Source organism: Micromys minutus, assembly GCF_963924665.1.
Source record: "Micromys minutus genome assembly, chromosome: 25".
Lineage (NCBI taxonomy): Eukaryota > Metazoa > Chordata > Mammalia > Rodentia > Muridae > Micromys > Micromys minutus.
Genome location: NC_137960.1, coordinates 4,693,270 through 4,714,255, shown reverse-complemented (window position 1 = coordinate 4,714,255; position 20,986 = coordinate 4,693,270). Strand labels below are relative to the sequence as shown.

The window sequence follows — 20,986 nt, the reverse complement described above, 5'->3', positions numbered from 1 at the left end:
GATGGCCTGGGTGGTGGCAGGCTCCCTGAACACGGATAAGTCCCTGTCACTCTGGGGGTGGGAACCAGCCAGCGTGGGCTGGCCCAATGGACAGACTGTCCTGCTCAGTGGATGTGGGACAAGGACTGCTGACTCCCAGCTAGGCCTTGGCAGCCTCTGGAGGAGCTGAAGGGAGGAAAAAGTATGGACTAATGGGGTGTTTGTGCTGTGGAGCCCAAGGGCCTCATATGGGCCACTTTGAAACACAGACTTCAGGCTATAAAGAAAAACTTTTCTTACTCATCTCAAGAGTAGCAAGCAAGTTTGAAGGTGGGGCGGGGCGAGGTGTGTGTGTGTGTGTGTGTGTGTGTGTGTGTGTGTGTGTGTGTGTGTAGAGCTGGCAAGCTCACCAAGGAACCAGGGATAGAACCCTTGGAAGGAAAGAAGTCAGTAGCAAGTTCCTACCCAGAATGCCTAGGGCAGCAGAGCATCCCTGTAGCAGGCGAGAGATACTTGTCTCTAATGGGAAGGAGGGCTGAAACAGGAGGACCGGGCTTTCTAGGCAGGGGCAGATGGGATGAAGTTGAGGCAGGAGAATGTGCAAGGCTGTCAAGAGAGGCCCAAGGAGAAGGGGTGAGCTCTAGGTAGGGTGCAGAGCAGAGAACTTGGAGAAGCTGGCCGGGACTTCTCTGAGCTGCAGTGTGGCTTCTCCGAGGAAAGCTATTGGCTGCCGGGCTAGTATTGGGACCGAGGACTACAGCCTGTGTCCCTGAGTATAGGACGAGGCTGGTTGTCCCACTCTGTGAGGACAGCAGCCTTGAAGGAGGGCTGGTGCTGATTCCCAGTCACCCCCTCAGTCCCTGTACATACCTCTGTAGGACTGGGACATGCAGTGTGCTCTTACCCCTCCTGCAGGTCCTGCTGGCTCATGGGTCTCCAGACATGGCCGACCTTTAACCCCCACAGTCACCCTGGATGACAGAGGTCGACAGTCCTGCCTAGTATCAGGGTATGTTGTCCCACAGCCTGGCCTATAACAGTACCAAAGCAGGGTTCTGTTTCTAGAAAGATAGTCTACGGCAGCGGAGTTCCTCAGCAGGGCCAGAGAGTTCTGTGCCATCTCTGAGATCAAGTGAGATAAGCTCGCACAGCCTCGGGGGAGCAGGGAGCCATACGCGGGCTAGATGCACGGGTTCCCTGACCTCAAGTCTCTTTCTTACTCCCCTCCCCCCATGAGTCTGAACCACATCAGTGCCCAGCCCCTTGGTCAGTGAAGGCTCCTTCGTTACCAAGAGGTAAGAGAAAGAAACTTGAGCCAAACTAACACTAAATGTCACTTGTTGTCATTGGTGACTCTAAGACCAAAGTCTCCTCTATCCCAGGCTGGTCTTGATAACGATAATTATCAAGGTTGTGGTAATGATCACCGGGTAAAGTTGTTTACGGCCAAGCCTGATGACCTGAGTTCAATGCCCAGGACCCACATAGTAGAAGGAGAGCGTCAACTCTTGCAAATTGTCCCCTGACCTCCAGAGAAGGGACATGGCATACATCTGCATGCACACATGCACACACATGCACACACATGCACACACATGCACACATATGCACACACATGCACACACATGCACACACACATGTACACACACATGTATCTGCCTTTTGAGTGCTGGGCTCACGGGCACACACTACCATACCCAGTTTGGTGCTTAATATAGTGCCTCTTCTGTGTTGCTAGGGACTGAACTCAGCGCTTAGAGCCTCCAAATCTAACGTTTTACTTGTAAAAATCCCAAAGAAACAGTTCTGCATCCACAGACATGTAGAACCAGGATGACTAAGACATAGACACACTGATCTCCTGAGGTGTCTCTTCTCCACGAAAGGCTCTGTTCTTGTTCTTCCAGGGAAAGATATCCCTGGCTGGCCTGGAGCATTCATTATGTAGTCCAGGTTGGCGTCAAGTTCATGGCCTCCTGCCTCAGCCTCCCAAGTATCGTGATTACAGTGTGAGCCACCACACCTAGCTCTGAGGGGTTTTTATTTTATTCTCTTTGATCTTAAAAAAAAAAAAAAAAAAAAAAAAAAAAAATGCTATCGGCGATTCATCATCTGGTTTCTACTGCCCCCTGGTGGAATACGTGCTCCTCTACCAAAGTGGTTTGTCAGGCTACTTTGTTGTAGCCATCTCTCGGGCTCTGAATTCTTAAGTGACTCCTGGCCACTCAGATGGCATTGAGGGGCCCACGGACCAGTCACACACATCCAGCCTGAGAACTCGGTACCAAGGAGTTACTTCAGTGTATGTGAGACTTAGCCACACCATCCAAACTGCCAGGGACCGTGGGATCAGATGTGCCTGCTTGCAGGACTGTTGACTGTCCCCTCTTGTCATTGTGCCCTAATTTCACATGGCCTGGGGGCTTGGGGCCTGGTGTGGGGGGTCAGAGCATATTGGCTAGGAATGGAACTAAGTCGGGCTCTGTTTTGGCTTTGAAGAAGCGGCTCTTCAGGGTGGGAGAAGACATTTCAGTGGGGCCACTTTGGGGTTCACCCATGATCCTGTTAGCACCCCAACACCTTCAGACTGTCTGTGTGACTTCTGAGTAGCCTGTGGCCTCTCTCACTTGCCTGGGACTTGTACAGAGCCTGGTTGGCTAGTGAGCCCCAAGACTCCCCAGGGGGTCTCCCCAGTTCTGTGGTCACAAGCATACCCCATGCCTGTGGTTCTATTGTTGTTGTGCCTTGTGTCTTTGGGTGCTTTGCCTGCATGTGTGTCTGGGCACCATACGTGTGCCTTGTGCCCTTCAGAGGTCAGAGTGGTTGGCTCCCTGGAACCACAGTCAGTTGTGAGCCACCATGTGGTTGCTGGGATTTGAACTCAGGGCCTCTGGAAGAGCAGTCAGTGCTCTTAACCGCTGAGCCATCTCTCCAGCCCCTGATTTGTTGTTGGTGTTGCTGTTTGGCTTGTTGTTGATGTTACTGCTGCTTTTCTCTCCCCCCCCCCCCATCTGAGATTTTTATTGGTTGTGGAGTACACAAACAGCTCAATTCTTAACACATGGACCAAAACCCCAGAGTCACATAGTGTTCCTTCAGAAGGGTTACGCCAGCGACGGTCCCGCCTCAATGCTTGGCAAGTTTCCCGTAAGACCTCGCGCAGCAGTCAAATGCTCGGAACCTCCCCTGCTGCATGAATCATGGTGTTGTGGCGTCCGCGGTACGCACTCGAGTTTTCTTTCACTGATCAGTATCTCCACATTTAGGAAAATGGGCTGCTGTGATGGAACCAGTACAGCCCCGACAGGGCAAAGACCAGTGAGAGGTTGTATAGGAAACAGAAGGCAGGATGTAATTTAAAATATTCCAGACACAGGCTGGAGAGATGCCTCGGCCGCTAGAGGCTAGGCTCACAGCTAAAAATATAAGAGTTGCCGTTCCCAGCACCCATGGCCAGCTACATAAATGAAAAAACAAACAAACAAACAAATCCCCTAAAGATCCCAAACTCAATGCAGCCACAAATGCACAACTTTGTGCTCCGTACTGTAGGATGTCAGCAGCAGTCGCCTCTGTGGGGTGTTTAACTCCAGACACAGGCCCTCCCCGATCCAGTGTCCCGCAGTCCCCCTGGTTGTATCAAAAGCTAAGCAACCAGCGAATCATTTTACCTTTCCCCCCTAGGTTTTTATTATCTTATGTGTATGAGTGTTTTGCCTGCATGTATGTCTCTGCACCACGTGTGGCCCTGGTGCCCTGGTGCTTGAGCCTCCATGTGGGGGCCAGGAATTTAACCTGGGCTCTTTGCAACAAGATGTGCTCCTTTAAAAAAAAAAGGTTTTATTTATTTTATCTATATGAGATGCTGTCTTTAGAGCATTAGATCCTATTACAGATGGCTGAGCCGTCTGGGACTTGAACTCTGGACCTCTGGAAGAGCAGTCAGTGCTCTTAACCGCTGAGCCAACTCTTCACTCCATGATTTCACCCCTTAAGAAACCTTTGAAGCTTAAAAATTAAGAGCTGTGGAATTTCCCAGCCTCCATATTGCAAATGGTTTTTGTTGGTGGTGGTGGTAGTGGTGTTGTTTGTTGGCTTGCTTGTTTGTTTTTGAAACAGGGTTTCTCTGTTTAGTCCTGGCTGTCCTAGAATTTGCTTGGTAGACCAGGCTGGCCTCAAATTTAGAGAGAGCCTTCCTCTGCCTCCCTAGTGCTCGGATTAAAGGTGTATGCCACAACCCAGTTACCCCCTCCCCCAACCCCTCTTCAAATGTTCCTGAAGCTACTAAAATATTCATACTCAAAAGCTGATAAAAATATTCCTCTGGACTCTACAAGGAGGGGGGCGGGGCCCTGACTGACAACCTGTGGCCAGTCCCTCCCCTCCCTCCTCTGCTGCAGAGACGGCTGGGCTCCTGTTCTTGGTCTGTCTTTCCTCGGGCAGATCTGTTGGTTACTGTGAGCCACCTTGGCCTGCTTGCCCCTTGATCCCCTCTAGGTGCATTTTCCTGACTGATGTTATATCCTTTCCCAGGGTCTTTCTTGGTCTTGTGTTCACCTCGGCAGGGACATGGCAGGTCATAGAGTTGCCTAGCAGCCCCTGGATCATAACCCTGTAGTTTTTAACAGTGGTTCTGGGGATAGAACCAGATCGGGTCCTTCTGGCCTCTCCCTGGTCCTCTATCTTTTAACCGCTAACCTGAAGTGAGTAGATGGTTCTCTTTGGGTGTTCTACAATCCTCAAAACGTAGAGAAACGCCACAGGGCCACACTGGCCACCCACCATGAGTCTGAAGGCTATGCTAGTATTGTTGCCTGCCTTGAATGTCATTGTTTCTTCTTAAAGATGTCAAAGACTGAAATCCTCAAGAGAAAACTTACTTTGAAATAACGAAATAACTAAAATACAATGCTTTTCCTTTAAGAACATTTATGAGCTGCACACACTCCAGTCACAGCATACATGTGGAAGTCAGAGGACAACTTGCAGGAGCCAGTTCTCACCTGCCATGGGATTGCTGTGGATTGAACTCAGATCCTAAGGCTTGGCAGCAAGCACCTCTACCCACTGAGCCATCTCACAGGCCCAGACAGGCTTTTCCTATGTTCTACCTCAGAATCCACAGTATTAAGACTTGTTTAGGGTCTGGCAGACTTGCTCTAGGGAAGCCAAATGCTATGACCTGAAGACTCTCCAACATCTTGCAGAGAGAGTGGGGCCTCTTGGAAGGGTACCCACCAGTCCTGGGCAAGGCTGGATGGAGCTGGATGGAAGCCAACCAAGACACTCCCAAATTCCCAAGATAACAAATGATCGTTGGGAGTTGTTCTTATGTCTCCCAGGGGCTGTCACCCCGGAGAAGTGACCATCTTTGTCTTCTTTCTCCATGACAACCTCACAGTATGGCTAGTGTAATGTCATAAGGCCAACGGGCTCATAATGAGTCTGTGCTGCTACTCACTTCACAGACATGGAAACTGAAGCTCAGACAGGCTTCCCGGCTCCCCCAGGTCCCACAGCTGGCAGGGTTAGGATTCGAACCCAGCTCTCCTCTCTAGCCTTCTCCCTCTCACCCAGTCTGTTATTCTGTTCCTTGTTGTCACCAGATAATTTTTAGCTCTTCCTGTACAGCCTCATTTCTGATATAAACTTTGAGAGGAAGGTAACAGAGCCATGGTCCCTCTACTGGCTGGTTTTGTGTCAACTTGACACAAGCTGGAGATATCAGAGAGAAAGGAGCCTCAGTTGAGGAAATGCCTCCATGAGATCCAGCTGGAAGGCATTTTCTCAACTAGTGATCAAGGGGGAAGGGCCCATTGAGGGTGGTGCCATCTCTGGGCTGGTGGTCCTGGGTTCTACAAGAAATCGAGCTGAGAAAGCCATGGGGAATAAACCAGTAAGCAGCACCCCTCCACGGCCTCTGCATCAGCTCCTGCCTCAAGGTTCCTGCCCCGTGTGAGTTCCAGTCCCGACTTTCTTTGGTGATGAACAGCAATGTGGAAGTGTAAGCTGAATAAACCCTTTCCTCCCCAACTTGCTTCTTGGTCATGATGTTTTGTGCAGGAATAGAAACCCTGAGTAAGATAACACCAAACAGGAGGTCAGAAAGAGGCTCCCACACGGCACCTCCCTCAAAGGCCCACACCATTCACAATAGGAGAAACTGGGGAAGGTTCTTTTTTTTAATCCTTTTTATTTATTTATTTAATGAATGTGAGTTCACTGTTGATTTCTTCAGACACACCAGAAGAGGGCATTGGATCTCATTACAGATGGCTGTGAGCCACCATGTGGTTGCTGGGAATTGAACTCAGGATCTCTGGAAGAACAATCAGTGCTCTTAACCACTGAGCCATCTCTCCAGCCCTGGGGAAGATTCTTAAGCCACAGAGGATTGGACTGGAGAGATTGCTCAGCAATTAACAGCACTTAGTGCTCTTGCAGAGGACCGGGGTTTGATCTCAGCACCTGCCGGTAGGTTCGCAACCATCTGTATGTAACTCTTGTTTCGTGAAACATAAACACCTACAAACTCACGCACAGCACCTATGTCCTCACAGGAAAGGGTGGGCTCCACATTCAGGCTTTAAAGGGCGTCTGGGGAGTCGACATGCGGGTCAAAGTGCTCCCCAGCAAACACTGGACTGGAATTCACACTCCTCACAACCTCTGCAAATGCCCAGCGGGCGGGGCGACTGCCTGTCCTTCCAGCCTTGGGAATCAGCGACAGGGGGATTCCCAGGACGACCTGGCTGGTGAGACTAGCCGTATTAGTGAGCCCTGGGTTTGACTGAGACACCCCACCTCAGTGAATAAAGTAGAGGACGTTGACCCCGTTGTCAAGCTATGTCCCTATGCTAGGGGCGCGCGCACACAAACGTGCACATGTGCCCACACACACCTCAAAAAAAAAAAAATTGAAACAGATTTAAAGGGTAGCAACCTCCACCCGGGTCCTGGGAGGCAACGGACAGACGCGTGCTTCCAGGCCTCACGCTTCCCTCCTGTACGCATTTATTGGATCTCCTTAATGTTACTCCCCGGTTTTGAAGTAGGAATGGCTGGGTCGGCAGACAGAGGAGGGTCGGGATCCCAGGTCCTGGGGATACTGCAAGCTCACTATGACTTTGCAGGCCTGGATCTGAACCTCCTCCTCAGGGTGGATGACCACGGAAAGCAGTCGGTCCGCCAGTCTGGACTCATCCCCAAAGAGGGCTTCGTGCAGGGACTGTTCGTTGTAATGCCATTTGACCGCTCGGTAGTGGGTGGCGTTCCGACCCTCACTCAAGCGCTCAGCAAACACCAGCACCTCCAAAAGCAGACAGCCGGGTTGTGAAGACTGGAAGAGGTTCAGGAAGTTGGAATGCACCTATGGTGGGGGTGGGAGAGAGCCAGTGAGCTCCTGCCCGCTCTCCAATTCTCTTCTTTGGCTTCCCACCGTCTCTGCTCTCTCACGGAGCCACGTTTGCCGTCCTCCTCTCATTTTCATGTTTCCAGAGGAGTTACATCACAGTCAGAGCACGCGAGTGAAGTTCCTGAGATTAATCTTAAGACAGTGTGTGAGGCCGGAGGCGACAGGCTCTGAGTGCTTTTGCATTACCCTCGTGGTGGCTCACAACCCTCCGTAGCTCCAGTTCCAGGGGATCTGACGCCCCCTGCTGGCCTCCACCGGCACTGCACACAGGCGACGCACAGACACCCGCGCACGTTCAAAATTAATCTCCAAAAATCGATCTAGCGAACCTCCCCCCTCCTGACACCTGCGTCAGCATCCCATCAGCCCCTCTCCACGTTTCCTCACCTGACAGTTGAGAATGTCATAGAGAAGGTCGTTCTTCTGCGCCAGGTAACTCAGGAGGCGGACCGCTTGTACCTGAATAAAGAAGAGGGTGGTGGGTCTGGGCCTCAGCAGGGGTGTCTTGAACTTCTGCTCTTCCCTCTCCGTCCTGCTCCAGGACTAGCCAGGGGCAGAGCCGCGGCTCTGACGGGCAGGCACCTGTGCCAGGATATAGTCTGACTGCATGATCTCCATCAGGGCGGGCATCACCCGCCGCAGCTGAGGGTGAACGTAGTCAGGCAGTGGGAGGCTGTTGAGCAGTCGGAGGCCAGCTACGTGCAGCTCCATGTCCCAGATGATGGAAATCAGTTCCAGCACCTTGATGCAATGTTCCTGGGGTGGAGAGATGGGACTGCTCTCACATGGTGACCTCCCTGACACACTCCGTGTTGCCCTTCACTGACCCTACCCAGGACCCAGGAGATAATCCTTCCTATCTTGAACTAGAAGTACCAAGGCATTGGTTAGCTACCCACACATTGGTTAGCTCATCCGCGGCTAGCCACTCCCACCTCACGGTTGTTTTGTTGGTGGTGGTGATTGTTTCCCTTTCTGGGCTATCTCTGTCTTCCTAAAACTTCTGCCCCATCTCCACATCTCTGATCCATCCCTGTAAGGTCGTCCAGTCCACCTGCTAATCCCACTTTCTTTCTGCCCAAGCTTGTTTCCTTCATCGTGGTCACTAGTGCCCGCACTCCCTCCAAGCCCCAAGCTGCAGTATTCTATTCTTTGTCCGCCTGAATATCTGTGGTCTGTCTCCTTCCCTTCCTCCTTTCCTCTCTCTTTCCTTCTCTAGCCATCTCTCCCTTTCCCATCCCTCAGAAAATATTTTTGGTTTTATCTTCAAACCCACCAAAAAGGGGCTAATGAGACGGCTTAGTAGGCAAAGCGCTTGTGGCACACGCCTGCCAACTGGAGTTCGAGCCCTGAAATGCACACACATAGAGGTGTGGGGAAGAAAACCAATCCCATGAAGTTGTCTTCTGGTCTCCACAATGCACTGTGGGACAAATGTGTGTGTGTTCGTGCACACACACACACACACACACACACTGATTTTTAAACATCTAGTAAAAGGGCTGGTGACTTGGCTCGATACTGTACTTGGCTCGAGTTGTATTTGATCCCCAAACCCCAGATGGTAGGAGAGAACCGACCTCTGCAGGTTGACCTCTGACCTTCAGGATTGTGCCATGCCATGCATTCTCTGCAAAACACACACATGCATGTCTTCCTTTGGCATGTAGGCATACATGCAAATAGAGCACTCATATACATAAAATAAATATTTTAAAAATTAAAATTAAAATTAAGAAATAATAGAGAAAAATAGCTAGGTATGGTTGCTCACACCTTTAGTCCCAGCACTCTGGAAGCAGATACAGGAGAATCTCTGAGTTTGAGGCTAGCCTGGTCTACAGAGCTAGTTCTAGGATAGCCAGGGCTACACAGAGAAACCTGGTCTCAAAAAACAAACCAAATAAATAAATAAATAAATAAATAAATAAATAAATAAATAAGGAGAAAAGTATCACACATATCCCTTGCTCTTCCATGCATACAGCATACATCTTACCCAGTCATTCAGTACTACAGTGAGAGGGATGGTTGGCAGTGTGGTGCGCAGGTCTGCGTCTTATTACAGATCTTTGTAATGGCCACAGCCTTCAGTGTTACTTCATCACATCCAAACTGTCCCAGGGACCTCTCTTGTGGGATTCCACCCCCCCCCCAAATACTGGATAGTCCTTTGAGAATGTCATATAAATGAGATTAAACTTCATGTGGCCTATTGAGATTGGCTACTCTTTGTGTGTGTGTGTGTGTCTGTGTCTGTGTCTGTATATCTCTCTCTCAACAGAGCCTCACCACATAGCCCTGGCTGTCCTGGAACTCTCTCTGTAGTGCAGGCAGGACTCAGAACCACAGAGATCCCCCTGCCTCTGCCTGCCTGGTGTCAAGACTAAAGGAGTATGTCACCATGCCTAGCTTGATTTCCTTCACACACCATGACAATTGCATGTGACACACTGTGTCTCTGCCTTCTGTGTCACCCACCCCAACTGGGAGGCTACAAATCCCACAAGGACCAGCTGCCTTCTCTCTTCACCACTACCCCGGTGCCCGAAAGTCGGCCCAGCAGGATGGCTCAGTGGCTAAGAGAGTTCAAATCCCAGCAACCGCATGGTGGCTCACAACCATCTGCAATAAGATATGATGCCCTCTTCTGGTGTGTCTCAAGACGGCTACAGTGTGCTTATATATAATACATACATAAATCTTAAAACAAAAAAGATACTGGACTGAGAAGGGACACCAATCAAACCTAAGTTGGCTTGACAGTGGTGAGTCGCCCTATGAGAGCCAGCATCCCCTGCCCTGCCTGGCCCACCCCTGAGAGTTGAGGGCAGGTGAGAGCCTAGGGCAGGGCAGGAGGAGGAGGAGCAAGTACAAGAACAGGGGGAGAGAGAGGGAGCCTGGAGTTTCCTTTTTAATGGCTCATTTTAGCAAGGAGGCATGGCCAGAGCCAAACATCATGTTTAAGTGTCTAGGAAGGGAAAAGGAGGAGGTCTGATTTAGAAGGTAGGGCAGATAAGTAGAGGCCCTCTCCAGGCCTAGGTGGTGTATCTGGTAGCAGCTGGCCATGAGGAAGCAGAGGAACTGCCCCCAGCCCCGAAACTGCAGGATCCAGCCTGGCTGGTACTTTCTAAATAGAAAGAGCCAAGCCTTCACAACATAAGCCTTCATAACATCCTGTGAGGGGTGGGTGGGGGATGCTCCCTGGGGAACCGAACCTTGCAGGGTGGAGCCTCAGGGTCTCTCATGAAAGCAGCTCGAAGGGGACCTGGGAGAATCAGAGCTTTCAGGCAACAGAGAGAGAGAGATAGAGGGCCTGGGGGAGAGGCAGAAGGGACCATCAACTGTCACTCAGAGCCTCAGGCTGGCCTCAAGCACTTGATCCTCCAACCCCAGTCTCCTGAATGCTAAGGTTACAAAAATACACAATACCTCAGCCCAAACTTTTGTTTCACACCAGTTTTTCCCATGTCAGAAACAATTCTAGTTTGCAGTGTGTGTGTGTGTGTGTGTGTGTGTGTGTGTGTGTAAGAGAGAGAGAAAGAGAGAGAGATATTAACACCATGACTGAAAGCGATGTTGGAGAGGAATGGGTTTATTTGTCTTAAATCTCCAGGTCACAGTTGAATGTAAGGTACAAGCCTGAGACAGGAGCTATGGGGGAGGGGCTGCAGAAAAGGCTCAGCAGTCAACAGCACTGGCTGTTCTTGTAAAGGATTCGGGTTTGGTTCCTAGCTGCCACATGGTGTCTTAGAAACAACATCCATAACTTCAGTTCCAGGATCTGGCCCCTCTTCTGGCCTCCACAACCAACAGGTGTGAATATAACACCATACATACACGTAGACAAAATACACATAAAATAAATGTTTCCTTCTTTTGGAAGAGCTGTGCAGAAATGCTCAGCCGAGCTCACACATCTAGGGATGGTGTCGCCCACAGTGGGCTGGGCCCCCACACCAGTCACCAGACAGACCAGTTTTTCACAGAATTACCCACAGGCCAGTCTGCAGAGGGAACTCTTCGGATGAGAGAATGTCAAGTTGCCGATTAAAACCTTACCAGGACGGAAATGTTAAAATGTGAAATATTCAAATGCCCACAGTAACTCCCAGGACTACAAGAAGGCTGCGCACCCTGTTCTCACTGCATTAGGAGAAACCAGGGAAGATGCAAACATCCCACAGTGGACAGAGAGTGAGGCGGTCACAACGCAGACCGCAGAACAGCGTCTGCTATCAGGAGGAGGAAACAAGGTAAGCTTAGTCTTTTCATCTGTGGAGGAAAGGCAGACCACGGAAAAACACAAACCACACGTGTATGGTTTGAAACCAGAGTACACCTTTCCTCCTCCAAGCTGTCAGGTGCTGTCCCCGAAGCAGAAACAACTAATCCGCAGTGTCCCTGAGCACACAGAAGTCCAAGCACCATTAGTCGACCTCGCTGCACGAAACACGCAAATGCAGGTGTATCTGCACCAAATGTGAGGTCATAACCCTTCTGGATGGGAGGATCAGGATCCAGGAGGGCACCTTATGGCCATGCTGTTCTCAGTTTGGGGCTGGCCACATTTAGGGAAGGTTTCCCCCCCCACCATATGGGAGAAGGTGCTGTATGCACGTGCTCATGGGGGGGGGGATAGTGGGGGTCAGAAGACAACTTGTGGGAGTTGGTTCTCTCCTTCCACCATGTGGGGTCCTGGAAATTGAAATCAGGTAGTCAGGTTTAGAAGCAAGTGTCCTTGTCCACGGAGCCATTTTGCCCCTTGATATCTCTTGAGTTGTTTTTCTTTCTGATATATATATATATATATATATATTATATATATATGTATATATATAATATATATATGATGTTTATATATGTGTGTGTGTGTGTGTGTGTGTTTTAAGCCGGGTGGTGGCGCACACCTTTAATCGCAGCACTCAGGAGGAAGAGGCAGGTGGACCTCTGAATTTAAGGCCACCCTGGCCTCCATAGTGAATTTCAGGACAGCAGGACAGCCAGGGCTACACAGAGAACTCCCCACGCCTTTAACGGGAAAGTGTGGTAACCCCAATTTCGCAGCCAGCCTGCCAGAAGTCAATCGGCATCTAGTGTTGAAATGACCGCTCTCGCGAGTTGCACGGTTGACTCCCATTGTAAGTTACGCCGCGCTGTCGACTTAAGAATCTGCTCTTTGGGGGTCCTGCGTCGCCAGGCGTGGGGAGACCAGAGTGGCCTGGGAGGACGCTGACCACTGTCTCCTCGCTCATTTCCGGGCTGCAAACTCGGAATCAAACAACCTTCCGGAATTTGTCGGGTCAGCAGACAAACGAAAGGACCCCAGACCCTGGGGAACACCCTGCCGATCTTGTTCAGGCTCACCTGGATTATGAGCCTGAATTTCCTGATGCCAGAGAAGGCTTTAAGTGCATTCAGAGCTTGGATTTTGACACTGTTGTCCTTCCCATCCAGCATTTCAGCCACCAAGTTGATGTCATCCACAGTACAAGTTAAGGCCTAGAGTGTGTGAGGAGAGGAAGGGAGAGACAGGAGAAGCGGGTGTCCTGAGCCTGCTGTCCCCCAAGTCTCAAAGGCCTTCTTTTCTTTGATGCTGCTAATCAGAGGGACAGGTCTGAGGATGCTGCCTGGGCAGTCCTGGGGTTACGGGTGAACTGTAAGCCAGGGACCAGACTAACTGGGAGGGGCCCGGCCATGCCCCGCCCCGCCCCGCCCCACCTCAGTCTCCAGCAAGTACACGCAGCGTGTGATACGATGAAGAATCATGCTTCTGGTATACGCGTCCTGTTTGCACGCTAGAGAGTTGAGAAGTCTTCGAATCTCACCCGAGTCCCGCCCTTGGCGCTCTCTCTCGATGGCCAGGCCTAGACAGCACCCCAGTCCACAGTTAGGGATCCGGACTCAGAATTGAGGGAGGCAAGGGGCTGGGGAAGTGGGGGAGGGAAGGAGGAGGGAGCTGAGGTCAAAGGCCTTTTGTGAAATGAAGGCCTTTGCTGTGCTGCGCTTCACGGGGACAGCTACAGGCACTGTGCCCTGCCTGCACCGAGAACCAGACCTGCCATTGTACCACCTGCCCTGTCAGTCGCTGGTTTGTGTGTTCACAATCACAACTTTCCTGGTGTGTAGCCACAACAGGTAGGGTTCTGTTCTCATCAAGACACCCTGGGAGATGACAACCAACGATCTCAAATTAGTGACCCCTTTTCCTGATGCTACAAAAGTGCCCTAAGGGGGACTAGAGAGATGGCTCAGTGGTTAAGGACACTGACTGCTCCTCCAGAGGACCCAGGTTCAATTCCCAGCAACCACATGGTGACTCACAAACATCTGTTATTTCAGTCTGGGGATCCAATGGCCTCTCCTGGCCTCCATGGGCATTGCATACCGGTGGTGCACATACACATACACACACACAGGCAAGACACCCAAACACATAAAATGGAGATTTTTAAAGTACCCCATGACCTAGTTGGAAACTCAGGGCAAAAGGTCCCTCAACTTTTCTTCCCCTCGGTGTCCCCAGTTCCTGGGCAAGATAAAACTTTTGATTTCCATTTCCCAATACATAGAACTGAGAGAGAGCCATGTGGATGGTTCTCAGAGGCTGGCTACCCAGAGACTCCCAAACTATCGTCTACAGAAGACTCTTGCCTCAGGTGCTGCGAAGTGGGAGGGAAGCTGAGGCAGACTGGAAAAGAAAGACGAGGAAGACGGGAGCTTGAAGGAGTCACCTTTGGGCTCCCCCCCCCCCCACAGGGAGGCCTCAGGCAAAGAAGCCTCCTGGAGCAGAGCCCTCTCCCCCAGGGACTGGACACTCACGGGCAATGCAGATAGGCGGGTTGGAGCAGAGGGGTGGCTGACATTTTAAGCTAGCCCTGATGGCCTTGTACAGCAGGTATAAGGCCCCGATGCCTGTAGCCAGGCCCACAAAGGCTTTGCGGAGGTCCAGTTGCTCCAGGCACTGGGGAATGATCTTGCCCATGTCTTCAGTACTGCCTGGTGGCTCGGTAGGAGCTAGGCAAGGCACCTGGAGAGAACATTCCAGAACCAGAACCCTGGTGGGGCCAAGAACCAGGGTACTAGAATCAGAACTAGGCAACAAAGGAAACTTTGGAGATGACGGGGTCAAGGATGGCCCTCAGGGAAGAAAGAGGCCCAGAGTACCCCAGATGAAAGAAGAAGATGATTTGGGAGGTTGCAAAGAAGATGCCAGAGTCTAGGGTTAGAAGGTAGGGAGGGGAGTGGGGCTCAGAGGCAGCATTTGCCTAGCATGGAAAAGGCTCATCTCTGCAAAGTTTTATGGTTTTTATCATCTATTTGGTCCTTTCTTTCTTTTTAAAAAAGGGTTAATTAATTAATTTATTTATATGAGTACACTGTAGCTGTCTTTAGACACACCAGAAGAGGGCATCAGATCCCATTACAGACGGTTGTGAGCCACCATGTGGTTGCTGAGAATTGAACTCAGGACCTCTGGAAGAGCAGTCAGTGCTCTTAACCGCTGAGCCACCTCTCCAGCCCTGTGTTTGTTTGTTTATAAACAGTGTCTCATATATAACCCTGGCTGGCCTAGATCTGAGAAATTTGCCTGCTTCTGCCTTCCCCTTGCTGGGATTAAAGGTCAGCAGCACCACACCTGGCTTTTTAATTTATGTGTGTCAAAGTCACACGCACTGGATACCCAAGGATCGCAGAAACAAGCATTGGGCCTGCTAGAGGAGTTACAGTTGGAGGTGGGCTCAGCTAGTTCAGACCCTTACTATATAAGAATAACCTTGATTGATCTTCCTGCCTCTACCTCCCTAGTGGAGGGTCACTGGCATATATCACCATACCTAGCTCCTGTTTTGCTGTGGCTCAGAAGGAAAAGGCTTCCCCTAGGGAAGTGTTATGCAGGGGAAGGTTTCCCCAACAAAAGCGTTACAGCCTCTGCCCAGGTAGCGGGAGGTCTTCCCAGTCAAAGCTCTGCTCTTGTGACAATGTTACAGCTTTGCCCCTTGAGGTATCCTGGCAGTTGGGAGCCAGGGAATGCCACAAGGTCACCCTGCATATAGCAAACCTTACACAAGAGACCTATTGGGAGGGTGGCTGTCTTTGCTCTGGTGAGAAGCAGCTAAGAAGAAGGTAAAGCTTATGTAAGATTTCTTGCTGGGAGGAGTGGGGGTGGGGCGATTTCCCTGTGGAGATTTCCGGGGTGAGGATTGGTGGGATTTCAGTTTCTGAGCTTGAGTGGGCTCAGGGAAGGGCTGGATTTGGAAAGATCCCGTTTCTTGTTCCTGGTCTTGGGCTTGGGGTCAAGTTCAGGTCAGGGTGTTTTTCCTTTGCCCTTTTATCCTACAGAGAGAATGCATGTGTGCACTTGTGAATCTGTGTGTGCACACGAAGCTATAAATGCGCATGTGTTCACAGGCATGTACACAGGTCCGAGGATAGTATCAGGTATCTTCTCTGGGCGCTCCCTCTTTCCTTTGTATTTTATTGCTTATTGTATCCTTTTAAAAAATATTTTATTTATGTGAGTACCCTGTCAATATCTTCAGACACACCAGAAGAGGGCATCAGATCCCACTACAGATGGTTGTGAGCCACCATGTGGTTGCTGGGAATTGAACTCAGGACCTCTGGAAGAGTAGTCAGTGCTCTAACCACTGAGCCGTCTCTCCAGCCCTGCTCATTGTATCTTATGCATGCTTTGTGTATGCATGTGCACCCAGTAACGGTTTAAAGCCTTGTGAGGCACCATGGAGGTGCTGGGAGCCGAACCTGGTCCTTTGCAAGAGCAACCAGTCATCTTGACCACTGAGCCATCTCTCCAGCTCCCTCTTACGGCAGGCATTGTGTGTATGTGCTTCTATGTGTGTGTGGGTTTGTGACTTTCAGTGCAGATGCCTTCGGAGGCAAGAGGCATCAGGTCCTCCTGGGACTGAAGGTATACACTGCCACCTTCCTGTGTGATCTTTAATTCACCTACATATTTATTGTTCAAACCGAGGAGTTTCACTAAGACATGTTAGCACCTGTGCGCCGTGTATTTTGACCTTATTCAAGTCTCCAGTTCCTTTTCCTTTGAGCAGGTTTGAGGGGCAAGCTGGTGCCTCTTGCCACTGCCCTATCTTCCACTAGAGGGCAGCAGAGGCCCACTTCTGGGCTTTGGGCGTCTTTCCTGTGGACAGCTTTGGGGAAGCTCACCCTCAGCTTCCATAACTGTGTTGGGTTCCCACTCTGAGCAGCAGACTGGCAGGATTTGGAAAGATCCCCGTTTCTTGTTCCTGGTCTTGGGGTCATCCATTCCCTCTTCCCACTGGAGTCTGAAAACAACGGGTGGACACCTCAGACAGTTCTGCTGTCCCTCGATCCAGCTGCCAATTGCAGCTCTGGAGTCTGCAGCCTCCCTGAGGAAATCTCAAGGTCGCTGTTTAGCCTTTGGGGGGCAGCGATCCAGGATGGAGGCCTGCACTTGGTAGGTCCTTAAGCCATGTTGTCGGTGCTTAAAGACGTATGGACGCAGCCCTCACTGTTTGCAAAGAGGGGTTTTGTGTCCACCTAACATGACCCCAAAGGGAGAAAGAATTAGAGTTGCCTGCGGCATTTGCGGGCGGAAGGGTCTAGGTTTTTCATTCTCAACTGCAGAGTTACCTGGAAACTTCTCTTCTCACAGCGTCCGGTGTTGGCTGCGGGGGTGAGCTGCCCGGATGGAAAAGCTAAGGTAGAAGAGATTTTTAAAAAATAGTAATAATGTTACAACTTGACAGGCCCCACAGAAGCTTGTCCCATCTCCTCAGGGAACACACCTGAGCCCAGCGTCTTCCTGTACTCTCTGAAAATCTGCCTGAGAACCTCAGGGACGCCCAGCAACAAGGACAAAAGGAAAGGGTCCCTTGTGGAGTCGTCTGCCTCTGGACCACCAGTCACTTCCCATCAATTCAGGACAGGAAAACAGCGCCCCCCCCCCAATGGGGACTGTCACCCTAGGCCCAAAGGTCTGAGACTGGGTCTCAGGTCTGCCTTTCTCATTCTGCCTTCCTACCCTTTCTGACAACCGAGATGATTCTGAAAACTTCACATCTATTTCCTTTTTTTTTCTTTTTTTCTTTCTGGTGTTTATGGTACGCCAGTGTGTGAATGTGAGTGTGTCCACCTGTGTCAGAGTACATACACACTTTTGTGTGAGTGCACACGGAGGCTCAACTTCCACTTGCTACACTCTTTCTGTGTTCCGTTTTGTTGTGATAAAACACCATGATCAGAACCAACTTGGTGGGGAAAGGGTCTGTTTGCCTTCTACTTTCATGTCTACGTCTGACACAGAGGGAAGTCAAGGCAGAAACTGAAGGTGAAATCAGGGAATATCTTTCCCTAGCTTGCTCTCAGCTGACTTTTTTTTTTTTTTTTTTTTTTTTTTTTTAACACAGCTCAATCCTTAGGAACTGTGCCTCAATTAGCTGTCAGGAAAAACTTCCACAGACATGGCCACTGGCCAATCTGACGCAGGCAGTTGTTCATCCGGAAGTTCCCTTTTTCCAGGTGTGGTGGCCACCCCTACACACACATCACTCCCCTGCCTTACTCCTTAAGGTAGTGTTTTCCAATAAACCCGGGGCACTTGGGTAAAGGCAAGTTTTGCTAGCAAGCTTACTCTGGGGAGCCCATCTCTGCCTTCAGTGGCTAGATTTACAAGTGGCCACCACACCATACCCATCTGGGACTAACATGGGTTTCGGGCATCTCAATTTTGGGGTGCATTAACTAGCGTGCCTACTTCTGCTACTGAATCCCAGCATTTGGGAGGTAAAGGCAGGCGGATCTCAGAGTTCAAGGCTAGGGAGTTCCAAGACACCCAGCGCTACACAGGGAAACCCCGTCTCAATAAAAACAAGACAAACAAGAAAGACTCATCTCTGTTTGCCACCAGATCCCCTCCTGAAACTACTTAGCCCAGCATCTCTGGTTCTGCCTTTAAACAACAATCCAGAGGGACTGGGGGTGATCATCCCCCAAGGTGACATGTTTCTGAGCTCAGAGCAGCTCTTTTTTGAGGGGGTGACCAGACTTTCTTCTTTTTTCTCCTATGGTGCTATAGGTCAGACCTGGGGTCTTGTGCGATGACACCAAGTTGCTTCTTTGTTGGCTTTGAGGGGGTCGGGTGTGAATGTACCATCTGCATTGTGTCTAAGCAACTCCTGCCCCTCAGGGTGGCTGGGATGACAGGGCAAGCCAAAGATAGAGCCAGACAGGCTTATTCTGAAGAAGATGATGTTTATGCAGATTAAGGGCAAGTGTTCTGCCAGCTGGTGCCTGGGTGATCCCTGGCAGCTTGTTTTTTCTTTCATTGGAAAGAACTTGGGCTGGAGAGATGGCTCAGTGGTTAAGAGCACTGACTGCTCTTCCAGAGGTCCTGAGTTCAATTCCCAGCAACCACATGGCAGCTCACAACCATGTGTAATGGGATCAGATGCCCCCTTTCTTCTGGTGTGTCTGAAGACAGCGACAGTGTGCTCGTTGTATAAATAAATCTTTTTTTAAAAAAGGAAGAATGTGTACGAGCATTTCGCTTGCTTATACAGCCCATGTGACCCGGTGCTGGAGGAATTCAACAGAAGGCATTGGATCCCCAGGGACTGGAGTTACAGACGGTTTAGACCCTAGTCAGGGTCTCTATTCCTGCACAAAACATCATGACCAAGAAGCAAGTTGGGGAGCAAAGGGTTTATTCAGCTTACACTTCCATATCACTGTTTATTACCAAAGAAGTCAGAACAAAAACTCACACAGGCCAGGAATCTGGAGGCAGGAGCTGATGCAGAGGCCATGGAGGGATGTCACTTACTGGCTTGTTCCCCCTGGCTTGCTCAGCCTGCTTTCTTATAGAACCCAGAACCACCAGCCCAGGGATGGCACCACCCACCATGGGCTGGGCCCTCCCACCCTTGATCACTAATTGCGAAAGCTGGATTTCATGGAGGCAGTTCCTCAAGGAAGGCTCCTTTCTCTATGATAACTCCAATCTGTGTCAAGCTGGCACAAAACCAGCCAGTTGTCAGCTTTTGAGACAGGTAGCTTAGGCTGGCCTCAAACTCTGCTTATGTGGTTGAGGATGTCCCTGAATTCCCAGCGCTACCTCCACCACCTGAGTTGCTCGGATTCCTGAGTGCATCCTGTCTACTTTATTTGGAGCTGGAAAGTGAACTCAGGGCTTGCCACACGCAAGCAAGGGCCCTACCAACTGAGTTATGGCCCTGGCCCACATCTCCTGGTAGCTTTTTAACTTTGGGGGTTATCACCCAGGTGTTCCCTACAGGTCAGTTCAGCTGACATCATCCACCGTGGAAAGGGACGGGGACCCACAGCGTGGAGTTGCCTGTGGACGCTGAACCTGCGAATTGAGCTACACGATGCATACTGACCGGTCACGATGAGGATCCACGTGGTTCAAGCGCAGGGTCTTCAGTGCCTCCACTAGCGACAAACCACTGTGCCGAGTTGTTGCCTCTAAGGCCCATCATCCACCCGTAAAACTGCAAAGCCACTTCCCCATTCTCCTCACCCAAGCGTGGACCGTGGGTGTTTTCAGCGGGTGTTTCTGTATCCTTATGGCTCCAAGCGCTGTTGGGAGTCTGACACACACCCGGGCACGTCTATGATCTCCAGCACTCTCCGGAGGTAGAGGCAGGGGGGTCAGAAGTTCAAGGTCACCATTACACAGCAGTTCAACACCAACCAGCACTTCGAAAAGCTGACGTTAATAGCGCCGCTGCACTTGCAAGCGAGGCTTGGCCTTTTCTGATTGGATCAAGTAAAGGACATTATTTAGATAAATAGCCTCCTCCCCCCGTTTTTTTTTTTTTTTTTTTTTGTTTTGTTTTGTCTTTTGGTTTTTGTTTGTTTTTTGAGACAGTTTATATAGTAGCGCTCAGCTCAACTAGAGATCTTCCTGCCTTCGCCTCTTGAGTGCTGAGTTTAAACCCACACCATACCTGGCTTCCCTAAGGATGGGTGTGCCAAAGCACAGGTTTGGAGGTCTGAGGGCAGTTTGTGTAAATCGGTGGCTCTCGCCTTTCACCTTGTGTGACCTGGGGATCGAACCCGGTCTGTAAGCTTGGAGGCAAGCGCCTATCTTGACTTCTGAGAGGCCTCTTATCAGCTAAGGGTTTTGAGTCTTCGCTACACCCAGTGAAAAACCCCTTGCGGTCTGACCGATTCCGGTTCTAATCCCAAGACTGTGAGGGTTGTCGAATTCTACCATCAGCTTTTCTGAGTCGGTCCTGAAACTGCAGCCCGCAGAACTAGCCCAGAGAAGGTGCAGATTCTAGCGCGCTGCGCAAGGGACAGCTCGCCATTAGTGTTTAGCCCAAAAGGCTTGGGGAGGGGGAGCGCCCGTTCCTCACAGCGGATCCCACACTCCCTACGCTTACCCCAGCCGGGGAACTCGAGCCGAGGGGCCCCTCTGGCCAGCTCATGACCCGCGAAGGCGTGGGGACCAGGAGAAGCCGTGTGAAGCGCGGGAGCGGGCAGCGCCCCGGAGGAGGAGCGCGGGGCGGAGCGCATCGCCCTGCCTCCCCCGCGCCCCCGCCTCTCGCATCCGGCGGCAGC

General features: G+C 50.8%; 1 protein-coding gene across 2 annotated transcripts; it reads right to left on the bottom strand.

Moving 5' to 3' along the window:
- Nucleotides 1-7,012: 7,012 nt before the first annotated feature.
- ARMC12 (armadillo repeat containing 12) lies at nt 7,013-14,378 on the bottom strand (the record flags this gene model as incomplete). Of its 2 annotated transcripts, none has more annotated exons than XM_080938308.1 (6): nt 7,013-7,348; nt 7,781-7,852; nt 7,976-8,149; nt 12,761-12,895; nt 13,115-13,260; nt 14,216-14,378. In XM_080938308.1, the coding sequence occupies 6 exons, from the start codon at nt 14,376-14,378 to the stop codon at nt 7,013-7,015; spliced, it is 1,026 nt and encodes a 341-aa protein (XP_080794434.1). The 2 variants fall into 2 exon arrangements, with proteins under 2 accessions (XP_080794434.1, XP_080794435.1); XM_080938309.1 differs by having other exon boundaries at nt 7,013-7,318.
- Nucleotides 14,379-20,986: the final 6,608 nt, after the last annotated feature.